This window comes from Diorhabda sublineata, chromosome 9, assembly GCF_026230105.1.
Source record: "Diorhabda sublineata isolate icDioSubl1.1 chromosome 9, icDioSubl1.1, whole genome shotgun sequence".
Taxonomy (NCBI): Eukaryota; Metazoa; Arthropoda; class Insecta; order Coleoptera; family Chrysomelidae; genus Diorhabda; species Diorhabda sublineata.
Window position 1 is genome coordinate 22,512,524 of NC_079482.1, and position 26,662 is coordinate 22,539,185.

The 26,662-nt window shown below is 32.1% G+C and overlaps 1 protein-coding gene across 1 annotated transcript in view; it reads right to left on the minus strand.

Moving 5' to 3' along the window:
* LOC130448910 (protein O-mannosyl-transferase TMTC2-like) overlaps window positions 1–26,662 on the minus strand; it is a 289,690-nt gene that overhangs the window by 100,364 nt on the left and 162,664 nt on the right. Inside the window, exon 5 of the mRNA XM_056786514.1 lies at window positions 4,403–4,488. Coding sequence (XP_056642492.1) covers window positions 4,403–4,488 — 86 coding nt within the window. The remainder of the gene's footprint in view (window positions 1–4,402; window positions 4,489–26,662) is intronic.

A 26,662-nucleotide genomic window follows, 5' to 3' on the forward strand; every position in this document is an offset into this window, starting at 1 on the left:
AAACTGCGAGGTATAGAAGATTTCCGGTAAGTTAGTGGAGTATGAGATTGAATGAAAATAATCCTTGAGTTTACGAGGGTTGTTTAAGAAGTTTCCAACTTAAAGTAACCTGGGGTTATATTTGGGCATGTTTCGCTTAGATCTCAGCCATTTTGGATGCTTAGATTCCGTTTAAGGAACGTATAAATGGGTCAATGTGCACTTTTCTGAAAATGGAAAAAATTCAGCATCGAGCTAAAATTAAATATTTAGACAATTTGTACGAAGACTTCGCACCATCATTTACGACCGTAAAAGTTTAGGTATCTGGAATTCAAACGTAGCCGTTCCAGCCAAATAGTACTGGATGACCATTAAGTTGAGATTAGAGAGATGAAAGAAGCCATCGATATATCAGAAGGATGCATTAGCCACATACATGCAAAAGCTATCCGCGCATTGGGTACCGCGTTTGCTCATTATGGAGTAGAAATGCATACGAATGAATCTTTTTCAGGCCTTATTGACACGGTTCAAGCAAAATGAGTCGGATTTCTTCGATTTATAATTGTAGATGAAATCTGGATACATCATTATACTTCCAAAATAAACAAAACTATTCAAGACAGAGACTGCAAGGATGAACCAATTCGGAAAAAGTCAAAGACGGTTTTATTGTCATTCAGTCATTCGACTATCTCTAGGGACTGAAATTCAATTGCAGTAAGCATTTGGAAGCATTAAAACCTTTAGGGTATCTCTAGAAACGTGTGTCGTCTTAGAATAGACTAGTGAGAAACAAAAATGATGAAAAAATTATTTCATTTCTTTGTTTGGTCGGAAAATTTTCAGACAACCCTCCTGGTTTACTGCGACCATATTGCAACTTAGATATCAAATTGTTAGCCTAACCTAACCTTACACAAACTTAACATGCGTCAAAATTCTATAACCAAACGAATTATTGACGATACTTGGACCATTTCATTCATTTTTCATGAATACAAGTGTGGTTCAAAGATAAACCACAATTATGCTATATTTCACATGAGTTATTGAGCTGAAATTTCTACAGGTTTTCTAGATAGCCTCCGTCATTCTCTACATACTTCTCATATATCTCTGGAAGCTTTCGGATGCTTATTTTGTAATACCATGAGACCTGAGAGTCTCTGCATAAGATAAAACGTCTTTTTTGACCGATCCATTGGTGAAAATGTAGAGTGATTTTGATTTCGGTTCACAAGTTATTCCAAAAATATTTTCTTATCAATTTTAGTAGGTGATAGTATCAAGTTATTGTGACTTATGATGTTTTTCACATTGATTAATTAATATATGAGTCAACAGAAGTAGTTAAATAAAAATAATTCAATAAAAAATATCATTAAAGTAGTTATTACATTCAGGTCTCATCATACGGATAGTATGCATTTGTAATGGACACGAAATGTTGATAAAACCTATTATTATTCACTAGAAACAAACAACTAGGAAAGTTTGTCCGTACAACTACATCAACTTCATGATATTATTACTCAATTACCAATAACTTCTACAAACACATCATGATGTATAAAAAATTGACTCAAATGGGTTCACAAAATTACTCCACATCAAGAATCGATTTAAAAGCACAAACAGTCATTAATCATTGCCTGTAATATTACAGTAGGCACCTTGCTTTTTTGTTAATAAACGAGAGGCATAAATAACGTGTGATAATCAAAAAATAATTTTTCAATCTTCAATTTACACTTCTATATCTTACATTCATCTATAGTGAAAAATTAGAAATTCTCCTCTAGATTTTAGAAAATTGTAGTGACATTAGAAGATGATTAAAATATATGTAGACTTATAAAACACAGTTATAGAGAAAAATGTCTACCCTTTGAACCATAAAGGAAACATACGAGTCTTTCAAACCGAGAAAAAGCTATACATAATTTAATATTAATACTATAATAGTACAAAATAATTTATGAAAAAAATAAAATAGTTAAAACAATTATATTGTCAGGAAATTTAAAATTGAGAAAGTTTTGATAATTTCATAAAAAAACAACCCGGACACCGCTGATAGTTTGCAGCAACCACCAAATATTAACAAAATGCATAATCATAAGTCGGTTAGAAAAATTTCAAAGATCCTAGGTTAACCGAGTGAACCAACAGGGGAGAAAGCGAAGGACCACTCGAATTAGATCTTTCCTTACCGAAGAAGGTTATAATGAGTTTACCGGAGGCAGCGAAAACACATACAGACATTAAGACGTCCAGACCAAGAAGACAAGAGTGTATAGTCAACAGGTTAAAATTCAACAAAAAGATAAGACTTTCCAGAATCTCCCATAGAACACAGGACAGAGGAAGGATTCTACGTGCGCAACTGCGACGCGAATAAGGATGAGGACCTGTCAAAGTGACAGGGGGTGATGGAATGTTCTTCTTCGCATCCATCCGCGGAGTTATCGAACGCCCAACGCTTTTTTCACAACAATTCTAGTACTTTTATTTTTACCTTTTTAGTTTTTTACTTTTTAAACAATATTTACTGATAGTCTATGAACACAATCCAATGACCACCTTAAAAAACTGTCACGAGATCAAAAAGCGAATGGCAAAAGATATTTCCCAACTAATATAGAGAAGTGCTGACATCTTAAGATTGAGGGAAGCCAGAAAATTCTCCTTAGAATAATAAATATTGGGTCTCATTTGAAAATGTTGGAAAGCAGGTCACTTAAATATGATAATAGAATGTACAACATACGTGAACTATACTGTAATTTGGAATATATGTTTAGCAATTCAAAATATTTTGATTCCTATACAAAAATAAACAAATATTTATTTTTAAGAATAAGTATTTGTGCTCATAAAATTTAATTTGAACAAAACCATACGAAATCTTCCAAATCTTGAAGTTGTAGATATTATTTAAATCGAATTTGGATGAGTCAAGAGAAAAGACTTAGTCGAGCTTTTCTTAAATTAATCCAACTATCAAGAATTTTATTATTAAGACATTATCTCACATCAAATTCAGTGGGGCTAATTGCAAGAATACCAACCCAAATATTCACTTTTTCTAGGCATCAAACCATGGCCATTTTTTAATTGATGGACTATTCAGCTTCTCCTGGCGTCCTAGATGTTAGTGAAGCCTCTATCATAGATTGATTTTCTGAGCGCGTTATAAAATTCAACGGAATTTTTGAAACGTGAATCGGTCAGTATCTTCATCGATTGCAACATAATCTAAATGGAAAAATATTGAAAAAGAATTGTCAGCAGGCGATTTAGTTCTAGTCTTAACTGAGAATAGACCATCATCGAACTGGCCTTAATCTCGTATTTTAGAGCTAATTCCAGTGCGCGATATTAAACTGCTAATTGTTGAATTAACCCCGCTTCCTATAGAGCATTGAAGTTACTTTTTATCTGTGATTAAATGCTGTCACTTTCCCTCTGTACCTCTTTAAGTTATGTCGAATTGAATTTGTGTTTCAAATTTCTGCAATCCAAGTCCATGCCACACCATCATACTTAAAGAAATGTAAAACGTCTTCAGCAATTATTTTCAAATACTTTATTTATTTCGTTCTAATGAATTGTTTTCTCAAGGAAAAGGCTTCTTAAAATCACTTTAACACTTGAGAGGTTTCAAATTTGTGGTGTTTTTCACGCCGTTGCCTTTCTTTGTGTAGTTCATTTCCTGAAAAATCACTTATTTCCATAATTTCGGTAGTAAAAAATATGTTAACATGCTAATCAAGTAATATTGTGAACATATTATCAAAAGGACTTATGAATGAATTAAATTTTCTTTTATTGTAGTCAAGGTGTTTAAAATTCTAATTTGGATTACTTCGTTCATTCTTTCATTATTTCTTTTGTTATTGATAGTAATAGAACCAGCAAATTTATGACCCAATTTGCTACATATATTAATAATTCAATTAATTTTACAATATTTCCGTTGTTCTTTGTAAATAATATTTGATAAATTATTATAAACGCACATCTTTCATCTCGCAATTCCCATTTTACATTAGAATGAATATAAAAATAGTGATGGAAATCAAATCAAATCAACGCCTTGTTTTTAGTACAAAATATCAATTTTATTCTACTGGTGAAGTTTTTCGTCATATTTCGCTTCACAATTATTTGAACCAAAGAATTTCAACGAAAATTAGATGTATCTGATTAATATCAATCTACTAAATATGAAAAATACAATTTATTCGTACAGCGTTGAAAAAGAAAAATTTGCACCATCACAACGTTATTTCAACTATATATCATAAAGGTTTGTCGCCGAATTAATTTTTTAAAAGACCACCAGAATAATGAACCAACTAGCGCTTCCAGTATAAAAGTCGTCAAAATTAATGTACTTTACTTTTATACTTACGAGCTAATGACGGTCTGAAATGAATTGCCCTCTGGTAGCTCAGAATGGCCTCATCCAACTTGTTTTTGCCTTGGAGTAGAATCCCCCTGGAACAGAATTTTTTGTTAAGTTATGTTGTCAGAATTTTATGGATGGATATCATGACGAAAGTTACAATTTCGGTAAGTGTCTAGTGAAATATTGGTATGTTTTTTCTAATGACGGTTCGTTTCATGATTAAAATATTCCGTGCATGATTGAATTATTTTGTTATTTTAATATGATATGCATATTTCATTTTATCGCATCAATGGACACTGAGTTTTTGAATCATACAAATTCTATTATACGTTATTTCCAAAATAGGCAATAAATTGAAATATTAATACCGATTAATCGATAGAAATCGGCTGAAGTAACTGAACTGTCATCCGCTTCATGCTAAACAGCAGTTGATTTCACGTCAACCAGCTCTAACATTACGAATAACTCAAACTGGTCTATTACCATTTGTATAAATAAATGAGAATTTCTGAAAAATTATCTAAATATTTCTTATTAATTAATATATTATATTTCCATATTTCTTGAGAACATTAAAATAACGAAAACCGACGGTCGATATTTTCTCGAGATAACTTAGAAATGTGTACTACACCAAAGTCTGAATATTGGAGATTTTGATATGAGGCTGGATTATTCTAACTAGCTATTTAATATGATACACAGTAATCCTGAAATACGAATTTTGTGAACATATGAGGCCATGTTTCACAATAAATCGCTATAATACACACTGCTGGTCAGAAAGGAATCCTCGTTGGATGCAGGACATCCAGCATCGGCGTCGTTGATCTATAAATGTGTGGTGCAGGATTCTAGGACATTTTTTTAAGAGATAGTCAATAGATGGAGATATTATATCCTTAGTCATTCGCCGTAAGATATTCTTACAACATGATAGTTGCCTGACACATTATGTGCGGAATTTTTTCGATCAAACATACCCTGATAACTGGATGGTACGTGTAAGATTATTTATTTAGCCACCCAGATCTCGAGTCGACAATTATACAAAACATGCAGTAAATGAAGATGTCAATGAAAATTATTTCAAATTTAAATTCTTCCAAATTAATATATTGATTCATTTTCCATTCATACGACGGCAATCCTTGCAATTTGTATATCCAGAAAAAATAGTACCTATAGATAGTCCTTAGTATCTTCGATAAAGTGATATTCCTCTCAAAATAACAAATGATTAAAAGAAAACAGATGACCTAGCAATGACCAGAAAAAACAGGAGCAGTCATACTAAAATCCCAGAACAGACAGTTTTGTCTCTTAATGACACCATCATCATGCTACAAAAAATAGTACACTACTTAGTGGTAACCACAAAGGTTGATTTCTAAAATCTAAGGCCTATCAATCTAACACAGACAGTAATAAGAGTTCAAATCGATCAGTGACGAGTGAAGCATTACAAACCATAGCTCCAATAGATTTGGTATTGAAGAAGCAAGTTTCCTTGTACATTAACAAAGCAGCTCAAAAGAAAACAACATTGGAAACATGGCAGGAAAATGACAAGATGGTACATGTAAAGCAAGCTAGAGAAAAAACTCAATCCCAGAGATTGAAAACTGGGTAAAATGTAAAACACAACCAATTAAATTTGTTGGAATGATTAAAAAACGGATAAGTGATCAGTTAAAATCGTTTTATGAACATGATTTTTCCTACGAATATGGAAAGACAATCTCAAATTTGTAAAAGTATGCTTGGATGAATGATGAATGAAAATTCTCATGTCTTAAAGTTCGTAAAACCACTGGAACATTCGTATAACATGAAAACGTTAACTGAACCTTGAAATTGTTTTCTCTTCTCTCGTTCCTGCGTTCCATCTATGACGATTATTTGAGGCTATACTAATAATTTACAGTATTTACTAAGTAATTAAGTTCTGCGACATATCTTTCTCGTATTCAATTTGATTTCTGCCTAACGAAGTCCTCTAAGGAAGACAACTTAATTATAAGAAAACGAAATAGCGGAGTAAAATTAAGCCCAGAAATGCGATTAATTACTACAGACTCCGCAATTAAATTTCTAGTGAACAAAAATATGAGTTATTTCAAATGAAATTTGTACAATGCAATTCATTGTATATCACAGTGTTTGATCCATTTCAGTTAGTATTAGAGATTAATTTAATCAGTTGAAAAATACAATATTCAATTGCTTCCTTCCGCTGCAAGTACGCACTGAATTCAGAATGAATGAATGAAGTTATTCAATTGATTGTTAATAATTTCCAATAAGAATTTCTGCCCACTCGATACAATTTAATCAATTTCTCTTTCATATTGTCAAGCAAAGGTCACAATGGTATCTTAGGTGAGTGCAAGTACCTATTTGTTCATTATTCTTTAACTGTGAATTATCTCTTCGGTGTTTATGATTGTATTTTGGCCCCAATTACTCCTGTGAGATGTAAGACCGTGCTATGATTTCTACTTTTTAGACCGATACCTCATTTTATGGAATTCGTATGCTAATTCAAACTTGTAAGCTTCAAAATGGGTAAAACCAAGGAACTATCGGCCGAAACTAGTCCATTGATCGCAAGTTCCATAGTCTAGGCAACAACTTGAAAAAGTATGCTTCTACCAGCATGGAGTGGCCTCGAAATAGCACAAGTAAATATATTGATCAGTAAAAGTAATCGACTACTAACGGGCCCAGAAATAGTAGCTCAGAGCAATGAATCTAAACATCTGACTTTGAGTACTTTTACATTGAAAAGGAAGTCGAGAGAAAATGGTTTTTTTAAAATGGTGGCGGTGAAGAAACCTCTTTAGGACATCAAAAATTATAAGGTTGCAGTGGGTTAAAGAACTTGAAAATTGGAGACAGTTTTACGAAGTGACCAGTAAAAATTTGATATTAGATTTATGTGAACTACCGACTGTAAAACATGGCCAAGGCTTGGTAATGATTTGGGGATGCTTTTGGAGAAACACCAACTGAAAACCTGGTAAAAATTGGAGAACTTTGAAAAAAGAGACTCTAATAATCTTGAAAGAAAATGTAGTACGTTCTGGCCAGCGTCTGATCGGCAGAAAATTTATCTTCAGGTTTGAAAACGATCCCAATCATTCCTCTAAACTTTGCAACTAGTATTTGGAAGAATTGAAAAGGAAGAATGTACTGAAATTAAGGATTTAGCCTTCGCAGTAGCCCTATCTCAGCCCGATTGAGTTGTTATGGGATAAATTGGACAGGAAAGTTAATACTACTTACATTTTACATCTTTGGAATATCCTAAAAAACGAAGTAGACCACGATTATTTGTCGAAATTGTTATAAAGAATGCCAATATTGTGAGCAAGCAAATGAAATGTAAAGTTATGAGACAATAATGATAAACATTAGTTATAGTTCGTAAGAAATAGACCAGTTAACCATGATAATCAATTTATTGTAGACAACAGAGCTGATTGAGTACAATAGCATGAAACATTTTATTAAAAAGAATCTTTTGAGAATGGAAACTTCAGATTATATCTGAACGACAAAAAATTAATCAGAAAAAGTTACATTAACGACTTCAAAGTCCTATATTATTGAGATATCCAGAAGTTCTCGTTCGGTTGTTGAATAATGAGGAGAAAAATTTTGTCCCTTTAATCTTCTGCTAAGTTGCTGTAACATAATGAAGAGAGGTTTTTGATAAGAAGATTTCATTTCATAAAAGAAACGCACAGCCCAAAAGTTTACAAAATAAAATTTGGAGGATCTCATTCCAGAAAATATCTGCAATGGTTTCGTCATTTTGTTCCTAAAAATATTCTAATTATAAGTCAATTACATATTATTAGCGGTAATTGTAGACATGCAACAAAATGTTTTTTTCATAATTTCAAGTTTGTTATTATATTTTACCCTGAGGAGTCGTGTTTTATGTAATTGATTGCAATTTGGGATAAATGAGAATATTTTCGCTTATAAACTTCTTAGACCTTAAGTTATTTTCAAAACTATTTTGAGGAGCGAATTTTCGTGAAAAAATCGCAACCTAGAATAAATTTACTGTGATCAATTCAAATTCTTGGCAGATTCGGTACAAAAATTTTATACTGAAAATAATAAATTAAATTGGATTTTGACATATTAAGCAGCGTTTATTTCTGTTTAATGTTTGGTGACTTAATAATTTAAAGTGGCTATGACTTGACCGTTTTTATTGAGTCTTTGTTGATAAGTTTTAACAATTTTATATAAAAAAATGTCGCGTTTTGGAAAAGGTCGTTTGGAGGAACTGAAAGTTGGGGTACTGTCCAATAGAAAGAAATCAACAATATGGAAACCATTTTTGGCCATTTTATGGAGCAATCCCGAGCAAGAATATTTATCCAAAAGTATGAGTAATACTCCTATTGTAATTATTTCTTTTTTCAACCATAAATGTTGAAAAGAACAAACTAATATCGAAGAATTACTTTCATTTTATAAAGCATAGTTATTTAGTTAGGAAACCCAAAAAGAAATAGCAACCGAATTTCAAAAACATTTGAAATTTTTAATTGATGTTACCAGTGAACAACATGTGTCTTCTTATCTCAGATGTCTCTGCTATCTTTGACATTCGCAGGTGACTGCCATCTATTTAGGGATATTATCACTCATTAGTTTTTTGTTATACTTATCAGGAAACATGTTTTTTCATCAGTTTCCACAAAGACATTCAGGTCGCATTTTTGTGGCATCTCTATTTTTATTTATATGGATTCTTCTATGTATTGATTGCCGAAAACCGCCTTAGCTCATGATCCGTATATTATTCAGAATTTTTCAGTTTCAGGTGGTGTTAAACAAGTTTCCTGACCTCGCTGATGCTATAGTATCCATCATGTTAAGCATAAAACGAGTGATTTCGATATTCAACAATTTTGCAAATATTGTTCATCTGAAGAAGAAAATGTGGTAACTTGTTCTGCCGTTTATACCCTGGACATTTTTAGTTTATAGCTCATATCCTGATGTTTAAAAAACCATCAGTTATTGGATACTCTGTTTAGCCAGCAATTTCTTTTATAGCTAAACAACTAGCAGTGAGACCTCATATCCATAGCATCGAAAATTTCATATTCTTGGCTTTCTTGATAAAATAATTCAGTAGAATCTAATCACTAGTTTCAATTTTTTTGAAATCTCGCCATTCCATAATATCTGGATTTTCTTCCGAGAATATTTTTTTTAAACTAACATGAATTAAACTGACGGAAAGTAAAACGATACTAATATTAAATATATCGTGGAAATGATAATCATATTTGTTTCTATTATGATAACTCTGAAAGTCAAATGTTCTAAATTCAATTTTCTTCTAAATATATTTCTCAAGAATAAAGAAGATGAAACTATAGTGAGTTTTATATGGATTCAATTTCATTTGAAACAAACAGTATCATACGTTGGTATGGGAACAAAAGTTTGTTTTTATTGAAGCCTGTCCTTGTTGCACTTGATTTGAATTTAAGCTGAATTCTAGTTCAAGTTAAATTTCATCTGCACACGCCACTTCAGTATCAAGCTACAAGTGTATCAATTTAGGTGGAACATGACTTGTTTCGACTTGTAAGCTATTTAACAAACAAACTCCATTTCTGGTGTAAAGAAGCTATTTCAGATATGAGTTATATCTTATTAGAAGTTTCTTCATGATGGGTACATTTAGTTCTAAGAAGTTTGCTTATAATCTGGTTAACGTACACAAAATATAGTACAAGGAATTCAGCGGACGGAATTTCAAAGGAAAGATGTAAGTTTGTAATTCCAAATTTATGAGTTTTTTGAAACTCTGATTATATCTATTAGAGCAACTTTTGAGATAAATAAATACTTTCCGCGACGCTTTGTCTTCATATATATGGTAAATAGTGATTAAAAGTTTCATTTCTAAGGCCTATATACCGAATTGTGACGCAGAAAAGAAGTCAATAGTCTTATCATCTTCACTAGATTTGAATCTCGAATTTAGCATAAACTGTAATTATGAAAACCTCAAAGGTTAATATAATTATATAACTTAATGTTAAAGAACACGAAAAATATACTGAATTATCAATATTGAATACTTCTTATCTATGTAAGCAGTTTTTATTCACAAAACGGGTATGAAGAATTTATACCCACGCTGTATCTTACTTACGTAATGTATTTAAATACTAGCTGTTCATTAACTTGAACGTTCAAATAATCACTAATATTCAAGCACACATTCAACCTATAATTTATTTTTTCTTCTTTCTAACATGAATGATCATATTAGTAGCTGCCTGTTCATCGTCAACAAGTTTTCCCTGGAACACAAAGTCTAGTCTCGTCCCCACCCACCTTCCTATGTCCTGTATTCCACTTTATTGTTTAATAGCTTCATTCTGTATTCTATCGTGTAGAGTTTTACCTTGTATACTTCTTCGTATTATCGTTTCAACTGTTGTCATTTTCTGTAGTATCCTACTTGTATCTGGTCTTGGTTCTGCTGCATATAGTCTTAACATCGTTTTATTTAGCTTGATGTCATATTCGATATTCAGATATTTATAACTATATCTTGCAGGCATCCCAAAATTCGAGCCGCTTACTTGTTTGTTATCTTACTTTGAAAAAGGTTTGCATGACTCCGATCATATTTTTGGACGTCACTATCCATTTGGTCTTCTCGGTGGCGATGAGCACTTGGTTCGCTTCAGTGTTAAACAAATTTAGTAGCCTTTAGAGATCATCAGAAATGTATTAGCCTTTGGAGATCATATTAAGTATAAGAGCAGAATCGTCAGCATAGCAGAAGACGTGGAGGAATGTATTTCCCATTATCAAATTTAATATTAAGTGACTGAGTGAGTCTCCTTTTCTAAATCTTGTGCTTAAATTTATATCTTCTGTTGTTTCATTTCAATGTTTCGAAGAAATCATTCAATCTCACTCTTTCGAAGGCCTTTATCATATCGACAAACCAGATGTATGCGTTTATATCTGTTTGATAATAAATATTTCGTCGAAGGTGAATCTGTTCTTCCTGTACACTTATGTTTTCTGTGATTTGTTCAAGTATAGTTTTTGTAAATGCTTCAATAGTGCTTTCAAGCAGTGTTATTCCTCGATAATATTTTGCATGCATTTTCTGTCCTCAAAAGTGGGAATTGTTATGCTCCTCTCTTCCACTAATTTATTGAAATACACTTTTTAGTTTAATTGCCATTATTCTCACCGACTTACGTATGCTAGACTATCGGTTTTTATGGCCACGGATCCTTTCCTCCGGTATCTTTACACCAGGTGAGATCAGACCTCTTATATGCCCCTATTGCAGTGAGGAAAACGATGCTGAGCATACGATCTTCCACTATTCCAGATAGGAAGAAGCCAGAAACTTATATACCCAGAAACGTTGACTGAGTTTCATGATTTCCAACATGATGGAATGCTTGCTAGAATCGAAGGAGTCCTGGAAGTACACTTAGGAAGCGATGTAATGGAAACTAAAGAGAGAAAGAGAGTTGCAAACTGGTGAAGCCAGAAGGAGGGCTTAGACAGTTTAGTCACTTCCCTACAAGGACGCCGAGTGTCCATGAGGATTTCCCCTTCTATGGGAAAAAAGCATATATGTTAACTCGCGTTTGAGTTGATCCAATGATCCAATGATCCTCCAATTCCAAGATAATTGTTAAATACTCACGTGCAGGCAACTTAAACCTAAATTTTTCATTGTAGAAACTATCCTGAATCAGGCGATGAACCGATAAATAAAAAAGCGGAATAAGTTTATTCAACTTTAATGATTGAATGATATATAAAAATATTACAGTTTTTTGCTAAAACATGGAGTAGTTTAATATAATTGAAATGCTCATTTTTATTTTCCTGTCAAGTACAATTTAACTCAGTACGGCTCTATTCTATGTAAACAATGAGTGAGGATATAAAGGTGGAAGGAAAAACAAGAAGGTTTGTGTTCTCTCGACTAATTAATTACTTTGAAAACAGTTTTTATTTGCATTGCCGATAAGTATTTCCTTTCACTATTTAATGAGCAGTCAACGATGACGTAATCAACCTAATAGCTAGAAAAAGCAATAGAGATTTTAATCTTTATTGCAAAGTAGTTTTCTTATTACATTACGTGAGATGAAATGAATAAATTCGTTTCGGTGCTTTCATGAGTACGAGTTTTGTATACAAAAACGAAATATTGAATAATTTTTGTCATTTTGGAAAATAACACATCGGAATACATATAGAAGTAACTTGAAATGACATTGAAAAATTTCTTAACTACCTGTGAATTCGTTAAAACAAAAATTAGGAATCTTGTTTTGATGATGGTATGCACTGCGTCGCAAAAAGTAATATGAGAATAAAAGCTGGTTTATAATCTGAAATGATGACTGGATGGACGAAAAAATAACCGAAAATCTAATCACACAATTTTTAAATAAATAAAAAAAATGAAGCATATAAATGAAGCTTGGATTATTGGTATATTCATTCTTAAGATGATTTAGGAGAAGTTTCTAATCGCAACTTGATCCATTTGATCCTAATGCTAGTTAATCTGAATGACACTACATCTAGACCTCTAGATATATGCTATAGAGCTCCAGCCTACTGACTCAAATTGTTAATATCAGGACATCTACTCCTTGGAGATAATTTTGCACCGTCCTATCTACGTTTTGGCGTGCATTATCATGCATTAATCATTTGTTCCTCTTAAATGGAGCATATGACATTGCGAGAGGTTCTTAATTGTTTATTAAGAATTATTATTTACTGTGCAAGACTCCCGAATCACAATTACAATTGTATGAACCTCAAAAGTAACTTCAATATATGCCATAACAGATCCACTGCCATAGCTGAAATTTTCTACGATAAAACATTGAGTAGATAGGTTGCCAAGGCTTCTATAGGCTAAGTTATAATTAAAAAATTAATATTAATTACAAAACAACCTGATCGTATTTTTAAACTTGAAAAATTGATAGAAAGTTCAAAATGTTTCGATATATTGTTTTATTCAATCATATCTATTACATTTTTATTTTCTTCTTCAGGAAACTGAAAACATTATCTGTCTTGGTTTATTATTTTAGGATCTATGTAAAATAATGCTTTGTTTATCATTATATCATTAAAAAACTGCTGTAATTTCAACATCAGAAAAGTTATTAGGACAGTGAGAAACTATAATTCTTGAGCCATGGGTTGTATTCAAATATTTTTAATTTTTCTTGTAGAACTGTATGAATCATTTTATCACTACCACGTATCTTCGATTCATGATGTGAAAAATTTATCAAATAAGGGAATTATCGGATTGCATTTTAGATAAAATTAAACCTAACTAGATGAATATCCTATCCAAGGTATCAATTTAGAATGGGAAGGTACGCTTCACTTATTATTATGGGGGGAGATTTTAGGCTAGTTTTCAATTATGAGGAAATGCTTCAAGAAAAACGAAACAGAACAGAAGTCATACGGTTCTCCAACGGATTGGCGAATACAAAAACTGAAGTGTCGTCTTTAAATGTATGTCGAAAAAAATGGAAATTATGTTAAAACATAAACAATAGATAAGCTTCTTAGCTATGTATAAATTAAAAATAATAAATCATATTTTCTATTTGTATAATCCTCATCAGTTTGAAACGTAATTTTCAATCTCTTACATTTGCAATAATATTCAATCCTGTATACTATAAAATTTTGCACACATATCTAGGACCGTTAACGATAAAATAATTTCATAAATTACTTCCTTAATTACCAATCTAATCAGGTTGAAATGGATTCATTTTTTTGTATTAAATTCTCACCTACTTCGCACTCAAAATTTTGCAAGTTATAAGGACAATAATTAAAGTACTCATTGTTGCTATCAGGATTATAAGATTTGAACCTGCTTTCCAAGGAATGTGACCGCGTTGTGCGTCATCAACAATATTTAGTTTCATATATATCTGCGTTCTGTTCATTCTAATATCCTTCTTTGGGTAGAAACTGAAAATTAAACAGAATATGCATGAAATGTGCCTTTCATTTTCAATTATATGGTGAACGTTTATTTCATTACGGTAATTCTCCAAATAGAAACGTTCATTAGATTTCACTGTCAATAACAAATTAAGTTAACTTAGATACCTTCAAAATGAATTAAATTAACTTCGTTACGCTTAATTGTTAAATAATTGACAATAAAGTGTTAATTACCTTGTACTCAATTTGATTATTAAATCAAATTATCAAATCAAATAACGAACGCAATGAAAAGAACAATATAATATGAAATAATGGTTGAATCACTGATATGCATTTTCAAAATACTCATTTAAATATAGTAATGACAATGAATTATTAGAATATACTCAAATTACGCGAGGCGATCGAAAAGAAACGTCGTGGGAATTGCGCAAATGTGTTCCCATCTATCAAAATAAAGCTATCAGTCACATGTCGACAATTACAACAACTGCATTAGCTCAGGCAGGCTTTGAATTAGTCGATCATCCACCATAATCTTCAGATTTAGATGCTAACGATCACAAATTAACCAACTATAATAACATTAGCGTGCTAAACGATTATTTTCGCAGACTGTTAACAACTTTTCTTTCGGGGCCTATCAGTAGAATATCGATGAGAATAAAGTGTTTCGTTGGTAGAAGATCATCCTCCGATTCACGGGTTAAGCCGCGTTGGAATTTTGACGTTTGGACGTTTCGAGTCCCACTTTGGAGCCATTATCAAGAGGAGGTAATTCGTTTCTTATTATTTGGTAGGAAGCCCTTTTTTGGTTGATTTCAAGGCCTCAATTTGCCTTAAAAATGGAAAATAACATGATTACCATCGACCTATCCCCACGATTATCTTGATAAAGGCTCCAAAGCCGGAGCCAAAAAGTTAACAGTTAACTCAAGACCATCAGTTATTGTGTTAGTGTCATTTTTTGCATTCTTTTAGTTTCTAGCTCACTTTTGAACCTTTATAAAGTGTTTTTTTTAACTCGACTGAATTTGCAATTGGTTTAATTTATGTAAACAATAAGTAAATATAAATAGTATGAATTTACAAAATTCTTAAGCTACATTCTTCTGTTTTGACTACATGGAAACGTTTTAGGCGTGTTAAATAAATCACCCTCGAGCACGTTTGTATGGGATTTAATCCTTTCTGTATTTCTCTCATTGCAGCGTTGTACTTTACTTTCTAAGACGAAATTGGGCAGAATCTTTCTAGATTTTACTGGGAAGCAGATCCCCACAGCTATATTCCGTATGTCCCATAATGGTTCTATATACTAGAATTTTATCTTGTAATGACAGCTGCGATTTTCTACCAATTATCTAGTAAAGATTTTAAAGTTTAGGTTCCATTTGTTACCTTTCATTGAATATATGTGTTTTCACATTAGTCTCTTACCTAGATTTACCTTTTTTCCAGGACATCACCTGCATCACTACTGGATGAATTTACTCCACTGTGTCATGCTTTTTATCAAATCCGAATTGTTGATAGGGAATAATGCTTTTGTTGAGCAGTATAGGTTCCATTTGTTTTAATATGAGTAATATTGGTGTAATGTTTATGGGCCTATGCTAACTTAGTTCTGTTGTATTTTTTCCAGGCATCGGGAGCATTATCATCTCAGGAACTTTCATTGCTGGGGAGAAATATTGAGTTGCATAACTGCGATGAATATTTATTGAATTGCTTTTATCATTTTCGTGTTAGCTTCTGTAGGATCCTCCAGTATTGGAATCATATCCTGGTGCTATACTCCTAAGTAATTATTAACTTCCTTCATGTCCTCTTTGTTGGTTTCAATATCAATCGGCTTGAATGTTTTTTGATTAATGTTCAGCACGCGTATCAGCTTCCTCTTTGTGATTTTTTACCCATTTTCCGACTTTGTCTTTCATAGTTGGATTAGGCTGCACTAGGCTGATTCATTTTTGTGATTAACTAACTAAATTTCTCGCTTGTTTGTTTGTGATTCTGTCTATTACCATTTCTTCCGTATTCTTCTTTATTCAGCTGTTTTGTTGTTAACTACTACAGGATTTTCGTTACCTTTCCATCTATTTCGTGCTGTTGGCGTTGATTCCCAAGCTGCTTTGTGGATAATTTTGTAACGCAAATTCTACATCATCAGGCGTTTTTAGTGGAATGTTGAGGTTTATGTTTTTGTAAATTTTTCTTAATAGGCCCCAATTTGTGTTTGGAACACATAACATAAGGTTTTTTTACTATTCCATCCTGTCGATATGAATTCTTGATATTATTGGAGAATAAATTGGTGATTCGATTTGGAACTTATTCAATTTTCAAATTTGTATATTTGTTTTGTTATTCTAAGTTTCACAATGTATTTACTCGTGACTGTTGCCGATCTCTTTGTTAATGTCACCTTTTCACGTATAAAGGATTTAATTTGGTCAGTTTCAATCAACATTTATTCACCAAATTGAATAAAAACAAAACAATTGTGATCATTTTACCAAAAATTTATAAACAACAGAATCTAAAATACTGTGTTGGATATTTATTATAATACGAGGGATCGATAATTCGTCCAATTGTGAGTTAATGGAAAGCGAATCTAGTTCAGATGTGTATAATATTAAAATGAATTAGTGTGCAGCTGGCGTGTAGCTGACTCGGCATTGGTCGTTGTTCTACCATGGGATGCTGTAACCTGATGGATGTGAAAATATGTCAGGTTTGTATTCAAATTATATCACTTATTTGGGGTTAATTGCGCTTGTTGATATGGAATTTATAAATAATAGCTTTTACATAACAGTATGTACGTGAGGAAATATTCAATATCAGGTTTGGATATAATGAATATGTCATGACACTATTCGTACATTGAACTACTTTGCGTTCAGATGAATAACAAATTTTAAATTAGTATTGTAAACACGAAAATATCAAAATTTGTTTTAATATTGATGTCAAAATGTAGATGGTATATTTCTAATAATTCTGTTTTATAGAATTATATATATATCCCACTCCGTAGGTTCATATTGACTTTGAAACTGATTAGAGAACAACGGTTCTGGCAGCCGATACTTTGTCAACCATCAAGGACAAACCGGCGAGATATCTGACCAAGCGCAAATGTCCCAATTTATATTATTTCACCCCTCAATATCATTTATTTTCCCATACTGTCACAAACATCTAACAGTCAGTTGTTTATTACCACGATTTCTCTTGAATGTTGGTTCTGAACTTTTGGTGGTTCAGAAATGATTTCAAACAATATTCAGTTTTCGATTGAAATATTTGATCGATTTTCAAGCAGGACTAGAAAAATTATCGATACGTATAGATGATAATGGATGCGTGAATAATGGATTAATATTTTTGTTCTATTTAAAATTGACGATTGTTTATTTTTTCATTAATTTGGATTTTGTTGGGCAATACTTTAAAAAATTTAACGTTATATAGAAAAACTTCAACTCAATCAATTTTGATTCACTGAAAAAATAACATAATAATACAACAATTTTCTCAGGATGATTCACGGAATGTTAAGAAATAGATAAAGCATTTGACGTGTTTGTCGTCCAATATTTGTCGAATAACATATTTGGTTGCATCCTCAAATTTCATTAATTTTTAGTTAACATTCTTTCGTTTTATTGTATGATATGTAACATCCCCCACTTCCAAAACGAAATAAATTATAGAACATGGAATCAAAGTTAATTATTCAAGCTATTGTATAATAGCATTTGACTTATCTCCACGTTTTAGGCACGCAAAAATCTTCAAATCTTTGACTTTGGACATGGAACTAAATCTTTGGGTATAAATTCTGTGTTGTCTACCTGTTGGACAAGAAGCCATCACTTCCAATTCATTCAGAAACAAGACACTAAAATATATATTTATAAGAAAATTATCCGGGTTCTCTTATTTCTTTATTATTTCTTGTCCTGATTATCAACTAGTAGAATTCTTTACGTGGAAAATTTTCTCAAATTTTCACAAGTATATCAGTTTTTCTGAAATGCTTTGATACTTTGTTTAGTCCGTAGTATGAAGTGAGATCAGATGAATATGCCACAAAATATGTTGAACTAAAATCAATAATTACAATTTTACGCATCTAAATTATCAGATCATACCTTACACTTTCCCAACATATCCCGATGGATTAGTTTGGAACTTAATTTAGTACATGCCACGAATACAAGTTCTTTTGTACATAGTTTGGATATCGATTATAACTATACCAACTTCAATCATCTTCAAAACAGCGTGATAATTTACCAGCTTCGAAATTAGGAGTAGTTAAAAATTTCATTTTCTTCAAATCACGATACTGAAATGATTTCATAGACTAGATACAAATTTAAAAAATAAACGTAACAGTTCAATTTGTGTACACATGATTTTACTAAACATAGATTTCAATTATCTTTTATATTTGGTGTTCGGTGGTGGAACCATGAGTTTTATAATTAGAGCCAACGGAATATGTTTATCTTAGAATTGAATCTTCTAGGTTACATCTCTAATCTAAAAAGCTCTAATCAGTAAAAGTATTGTTATTGAAACTGGCTAAAAAAATGAAAATTCGCAGAACAGTGAAAATAAATTAATATAGGGGTATCAGTGTAATAAATGATAGATTTGAAAAATGAAATAGTTTTGGATGGTTCAAATAAATTAGTTGAGAAAATATACCGTCTCCGTATCGCAGAGACCTGGATTGTTTTCATTCTCTGTGTAAGAAAAATGTAGATTGGGAAAAAATTTATTGCCTTGAATTCAATTCAAAATAACTTAGAATCTGGTTGCTGCATGTTTCAATTTTCATATGTCATCTCAATTTTTGTCAAATTTTAACTCAGTTACGGCGTTCAAATCGGATATCCGGAAAGGTATATACAGTGAATAATAAGTGAATGTGAGCAAGGAATACCATATTTGAATCTTCCCAAAAGTAAGCGGCCTAAAGCTCTGACTAATGCCCAGTCAAATAACTTGGTGATATGTACAAAAGACAGAATGGAATGGTAAGCCAACGTTCGAGTTGGTTCGGTTTTCCCGCGTGACTCTCAGTCGAGAACTAAAAAGAAAGCAACAAAAGTCCCAAATCCCAAATATTTTTCCTACTTATGAAAATGATTTTTCATCTAAGAAAGTAGCTTATTCCACATATGTACTAAAAAATAACAAAACATACATGCATTGAAATGCTTCTTTCTCTTATGTTATATATGGTCTCAAACGATAAAGGGAATCCGCGGTAAAATATGAATCTGACTGGGTGCTGAAAGGCAAAATGCCAAATTTAAGAAGAATGAAGAATTAGACAATATGATTTTTTGAGTTTTTTTTAACGTTTACAATAAAAAGTTTGTTGTGATTTGTGTTCAAATACATACTAGAGTCTGCAAGGTAATTTGAACGTTGAAATCAAGTGTTATTACTATTACTGGGTAATGTATAAAGTAGTTGAATGAAAATTACTATTACAAAATAAAGAACTCTGCAGGATTTCTTAACTTTTCACCACACGTGTTTATATACCTTCCAGCGCATGTATGGTATTGTTTACTTGACTTTCTTATTTAAGAAATACGTTTTTTGAAGAATTTTTTACGTGGTCGTAGGAAAAATAGTGTCCACAACTGGTTGAAAAGTGTTACGTTTCAGTAACTAGTGCGAAATTTATCGTTATCTAATATACTATTATTTTAACACTTTCAGAAAATGAAGGCAATGATGGATTTAACATGGATAACATAGAAAATTACCCCATAACGGGAAATATAATCAAAAAGAAAATTGATGCACCATATCCGAAGCAGGATTTTCACGTCCTCAAGTCAGAAATGTGAGGAGTGAGGCGTTGGATGCACATGTATATATACAGATAGATGTCTTACCAAATTGATTGAATAACGGAATAATTCATCAATTAGAGACTCACGATATTTTATTTGTACCAAAAAAAGATAGTCTCCATATGTTCCCCAGACTATTGAAACTTTTGGGTGATATTGAGTAGAAAAGTGAGAAGTCGAATATAATGTAATGTTTCAAAACTGCAATTTTTTCCGAAAACTTCTGTTACACACGTTATTTCAATCACAAAATATGAAACAATATAATGGAAGGGTCATTGTTTATATAAAACATTTTCATATTTGAAAATTTTTGAGCAAAAGTAGAACTCACCCAGTGAGTAGAAAATGGAAATAGATTCCGACTCTGTGGAAATTTTCGGGGAGATTGTTATTACAGCTCAATTGAAAATACTTCACGGAAGGACGGACAAACATGATATTTTGTCTGGAGATTAAGAGCTACTGAAATTCTCTGAATGCAATTGTAAGTTTGAGCTGTTTGATATGCACTCGAACAGCTCAGCTACTGTGGTTATATCTGTTTGGAAAGGCCTTTATCAACAGTTGAGGAAACAATAGCTTATTAGACTGCGTATATGAATGGGAATATTAATAATACTAGGTTATTCACTCCTCACTTAATGAAATCGTTTAATCTGCTTTAAGAACATTTTTCATATTCATTTAAATAGTTTTTGATCAGTGGGATGGAGTTATACACTTTTACTTACGTAATTTATTTATAAACCAACACTAAATCCACTAAACTTTTCACTATTCACTAATTTATATGAATACTTTTCCATATCTCGCTGTTATCACTATAACATCCAATTATTCCCGGACTAAACTAGCGCTTACTCATATCCAACGGTTTCCTAGACAATTCGGGTTCTCAAGTTAACTAGAATGCCGGAATAAAAATTATAAAGAGAAAATGTTTTCATAAGAACAGTTTTGCCAAACTATTAGCTTCAGTTATTATAACAGAACAGGACCGGCTTCACAGTCCATATCAGTGGACGAATTCGTGATAGTACAAATTACTATTATTATGTTTCTTAAGGGGAACAACTGGAGTAGCTCCGTACCTCGATATATAGAAGAACATGTTCTGACTGACTAATACAACGTCGCATAGCCGAAACTACTATTGATATTTTCGAAGTATTCAAAACTACTTTCAAGAAGTGGTACGATAGGATACTCTATAAGGCTTATACACAACGAGTAAGCCGGCAACATCTGGTATTATGTGAACTCTATTGAGATTTGCTCTAAGCGTAACTCATACAAAAATGTAACGAGGCTCAAAAAGCAATATATGGTTCAAAACTGAAACTAGGTGTACGAAACTGAGCACGGTATTATAAAGAAAAAATAAGTAGGTGAAAATACGTTGGTTAATTGATCAAATAGAATTTTCTGAACTGCTTTGGTGAATTTACATTTATAACTGAGATGTTTATCCTGGGAGGTCATGGAGAAGCATTACCAGTTTCAGTATTTTCTTACAGTAGTTACCAATTCTTCCACAAAATAACTATAGTTCATTGTAAAACAAATGTATCTGAATGTGGTTTAGCGAATATCTTCTGAGGCAGTTTTTTGATATTCATAAATACGAATCTAATTGATGCTTCCCCAAAAGTGCAGTATTCTATGGAATAAATGCGTTTAGAAGAAAAAAATATCACAAAACGAATGACGAATAATTTATAGACAAAAGATAAAAATACAAAAGAGACCTGATAAGTATATCACAGTAATCAGAACCATCTATTCTATCATCACGTTTTTAAATAAATCAAGTCCTTTTCTAACGAGTCTAAGGTATTTTCACTTCATGGATGCTCCACTATTTTTTTTCACCTGACAGAAACTATTAGAAACTTTTGTATAATAAATAAATTATATTTGGGAGGCACTAAAATAATAATTAAATATGAATGTTTAGGTATATTGTGGGACATTTAAACAATCTAAAGCTATTGAAAAGAGAGAAAAACTGTTTTAAAGACGTATTTGAAAGCTTCCCATCAAACAAGAAGTTTTGCAGAAATAAATCAGTCATTGACTAGCAGATTGAATTCTGCTGTCATATTTGGAATAATTTGTAAACATAGATAGTGATTTTTACCTTTTGCTTGATAAGTTCTAAAAAGTGGGACTTTTGGTAGGGAAGATTTATCATTATCAGATTTTGGTAATATCTTTTGTTTCTTATTTTCCATGCTATGAACACGAAACAATATGGAATTGAATAATAAATAAAATTGGAGACGTTGTATACTCAGTATACTATTTTTATGAATATTGTGGGCATTAAACGAATCATTAAAATTAATTTTAAGGATAATTTAATTAGATAATTACTGGAGCATTCCGAGAAATATCTGGAACTTGCCATATAATTCAAAACGGAATTTTCCAATCAAAGTAAAGTGCTTGTATAATATCCACATAAATTTAATAGTAGGACAGCTAACGCGTTGAGTGTATTGCGTGGATATAGAAATTGAATATAAATTCATACTAGGTGTGGCGAAACAATCGAATCTATTACCTTTTACCGGAAACAAATAATCTATATGAAAAAAAAAATGGATTACCTAACACGCATCTTTTTATGATGAAATAGTATCAATTTATTTAAGTATGGGAAGTTATTTATTTGATTATTCATTCTCATAAATTCTCAGACTAAAAAATGATCTCCATAATATATTTTTTCCAACTATATTAACTTAAATTTTCATCTCAACTTCAACATGTTGAGAGTTATACAGCTAGTGACAGTAATAGAACACATTAAACTTGATAATAGAAAAATAAGAAGTATATGAAGATGTAAGGTGAAGCCAACGAAACATAAAGGCTTCTTAAAATAATACAAATGGCATAATTGAACTATCCAGGAGTAAAGATCAGGCAAACAGCTAGTGATGGGAGGAAAATGACATTTAGAACTAGAGAAGCTGCAGTGTCAAACAAAAGGTGAAACAGATCGCAAATTATGAAACAAAAGTGAAAAACAGACCAAACCGTTATAATGAGAAAATATGCACAATGCATTGTGACAAGAAAAAAAGGCATAGAAAGAAAAAAAGAGGACTTTGTCAGACTAATAGAAGAGAATGTAATAAAGAGATATAATAGAAATAGCTAGAAATATGAGCAATTCTTGATAAAAATAATTTGAAAGAGAAATAAGCGAAGGGTGAGTTATGAGGAACTTTACATACTTCTACCATGTGTAGAGTCCTCTTCTTCACTCATTCTCCATGAATTTAAAGGGTGATATTTGAAAATGATAATAAATTTTTATTGGCTACAATTATTTTGACTTTTTTTATGATCAGAATTATCAAAAATTCGACTTAGAAATTCCAAAATGGCAAACATTGCACCTTGGATAATATTTTTTCCAATGCAATAAGTGATATTTGAAGAAGAACCAATAAAACGGCATATGCAGCTTGAAATAAAAAAAATTGAGAAGCTGTTTTGAAATTGGATTCGCAGAGCTGGTTTGATTCCTTCACATTTCTAGATGTCACCACCTCTCAATATTTATTTTCAAGACCATGCAAAGATGCAGGTTTAACGTTGTAGTTGAGTTGGAATTGCTAGAACCGTTGGCGATATTGAAAGACTGAAGGTAAACAGTTTACCTTCAGTCTCTGAAGACGATAATTTGGTTATAGAAACGCGCGTCAGACAGTATGATTGTTAGCGTTGGTGTAGTTGTGGTGTAAACCGTATATTCAGTATGTTGTAGTTGAGTTGGAATTGCTAGAACCGTTGGCGATATTGAAAGACTGAAGGTAAACAGTTTACCTTCAGTCTCTGAAGACGATAATTTGGTTATAGAAACGCGCGTCAGACAGTATGATTGTTAGCGTTGGTGTAGTTGTGGTGTAAACCGTATATTCAGTATGTTGTAGTTGAGGTTACCCAAAACTGCTTTTAGTATTATTATAGTAGAACCACAACGGAAATACGCAAGCGAGGTTGAGCATATATTTTGAGCTACGAAAAATTACTGGAAAAACACTCCTAGACAGGGAACTTAGCGACGACATAAGGCAAAAATGAGGAGTGGAAAATATTAACGAATGGGTACTGAGCAGAAAGCGCGAAAGGGACGAACATATAAGTAGAATGAGCGAGGAAAGAATAGTAAGGATAGCACGAGACAACTCACCACTGGGGAGAATAAGTATGGGAAGGCTACGAAAAAGATGATTTGATAATTTTACCATCAATTGAGGCAATAGGCATGCTGCGAAGAATGAATAGGCAATCTTCCTAAAATGGAGAAGGAACAAGAGGAAGAAGAAGAAGATCTTTTGAGCTGTCCAACATAATCACGCCTAGAGCAGTTTTTGTAAGACCTACTAAACAGGCAGGTATGACGGTCAGAGCTTCAATTTATCGGAACTTATTTCTTTAGAGAGGTGTATCAGCTACCAAGGAACGTCTTTCTCATATACTACAACATACAGAAGTTCAAGATCAATATCCACGGCAGGCACCACTCGAAACACCGTCTTCTACTTGCTCCTTACATATAATAAAACGTATTAAAAGTAAATGGAAATTGATATTTTTAATTCGCTGATGAAAATTTTTCTATTATTATTTTTATCAAGATATTTTCTAATAGTTTCTAGTTGGGTCAGTTCCATCGTATCCAGAACTCCAGATCTCTAGACTCTACAACTCTCGACATTTATGATGAGTTATATAAAAGTATTTTTAGATTTTTACTGTAGATGGTGTGAGTGGCGATAAACGTACTGTCACAAAACGAATAGCTCTTTAATGTTCAAATAGTAACGACAAGCATTGTAATAATGATTCCTACAAATTACAAGTAAATATGTTTTGTGAATTCCATCAGGAAAACATATTGACTGTCGTTTCTCGAAAACAATTTGATTATATGCAACAAATCTAAACCGATAAGGTAACCATAGTTTATACATCACGCGAAACATTTCATATAAGAAATTTGAACTTGATTTTTTCAACCTTTATTTTGGTTATCAGTTTTCTTACATTTTAAGACCACCTATACCATAATTGATGCTAGTTATATGTTATAAAAAACAGATCAGTTAAACATAGCTTATAGATCAAACAAAAATACAACCAATTTTTTTCTCACGTATTCGGTGCTTTATCCTTTCCGACCATGGAACTTTTTACAACTCATGAATTTAACATTATATTTTGATATCGAAAATGTAATTGTTTCCACAATGGAATACATGCTTTGATAAACGCTTCGATATTATCATAACGCGTAGAAGTGTTTGTACTCCTGATGATTTAACAGTTTGAATAAATTTCCACATTAATGTGTAGAAATTGTTCCAACGAAACCAAGCGGACACGCAATGAATTAAATGTTTCACGAGAAAATGTCCATTAGAAGGAAAAGATACGAAGTCGGAAAAAATAATTTCATAGAAAAAGAGGAAAACGTGGTTGACATAAGAAAAGTATTCAATTTTCTCTCCGAATTTATGAATGAATAATCCTATAATGGTTTAAGCCAGTGGAAAGAGTATTGCAAGATATAAAAAATTGCAATCCTTAGTTTGAACCTCAACTCGTGTAAGAATTGAAATTTGAAAATCTTCCTGCACAGGCAGATGTCCGAAATGATTCTGCGCACCTCTACAAAATTGGCTGGCACAAGTAAAAAAAATGGACTAAAATTTATCGAAAATAAGTGGCTTTTAGGTGCTATTTAGGTTTGCAAATCAAATATTAGTTTTTTGGAAAATTACGATAAGTGGCAGCGCTGATATGCCCATTCTTTCTGAGGTACATGTGGTGTGACTGAATTTGAGCGAACTACAAAAGATATGTACTCGAACTAAACAGCAGGACTCACTGCAGGTACTTCTTCAAAAGATTAAAAATTCTGACTATTCCTTCCTTATTCATTTTTGAATGCGTTTCCATAATTCGTTAACATGCTTCTCCAATTTTAAAAAGATCTATGCACCACTATCCACTCAGGAGCACGGAGCACGACCTTCATCTATCTACTCTACATTCAGAATGAGTTAAGGGCTCAATATTTTACAATGCAAAAAAATGCACAATCACTTGCCAATTGAAATCAACTCGATATCATCGTTTCTGTATATTAGTTTTGTTTGTTTGTTTTTTAGTTTTTACAAGCTTTTGTCTACAAATTGTAGCAATTTTTTGGAAATAAAGCATTTCTCTCTCTCTTTTATGAAAGACCCTACAAATCGTGATTCATCCGCTTCAAAATGGCTCAAATCATCTCACATTTCATCGA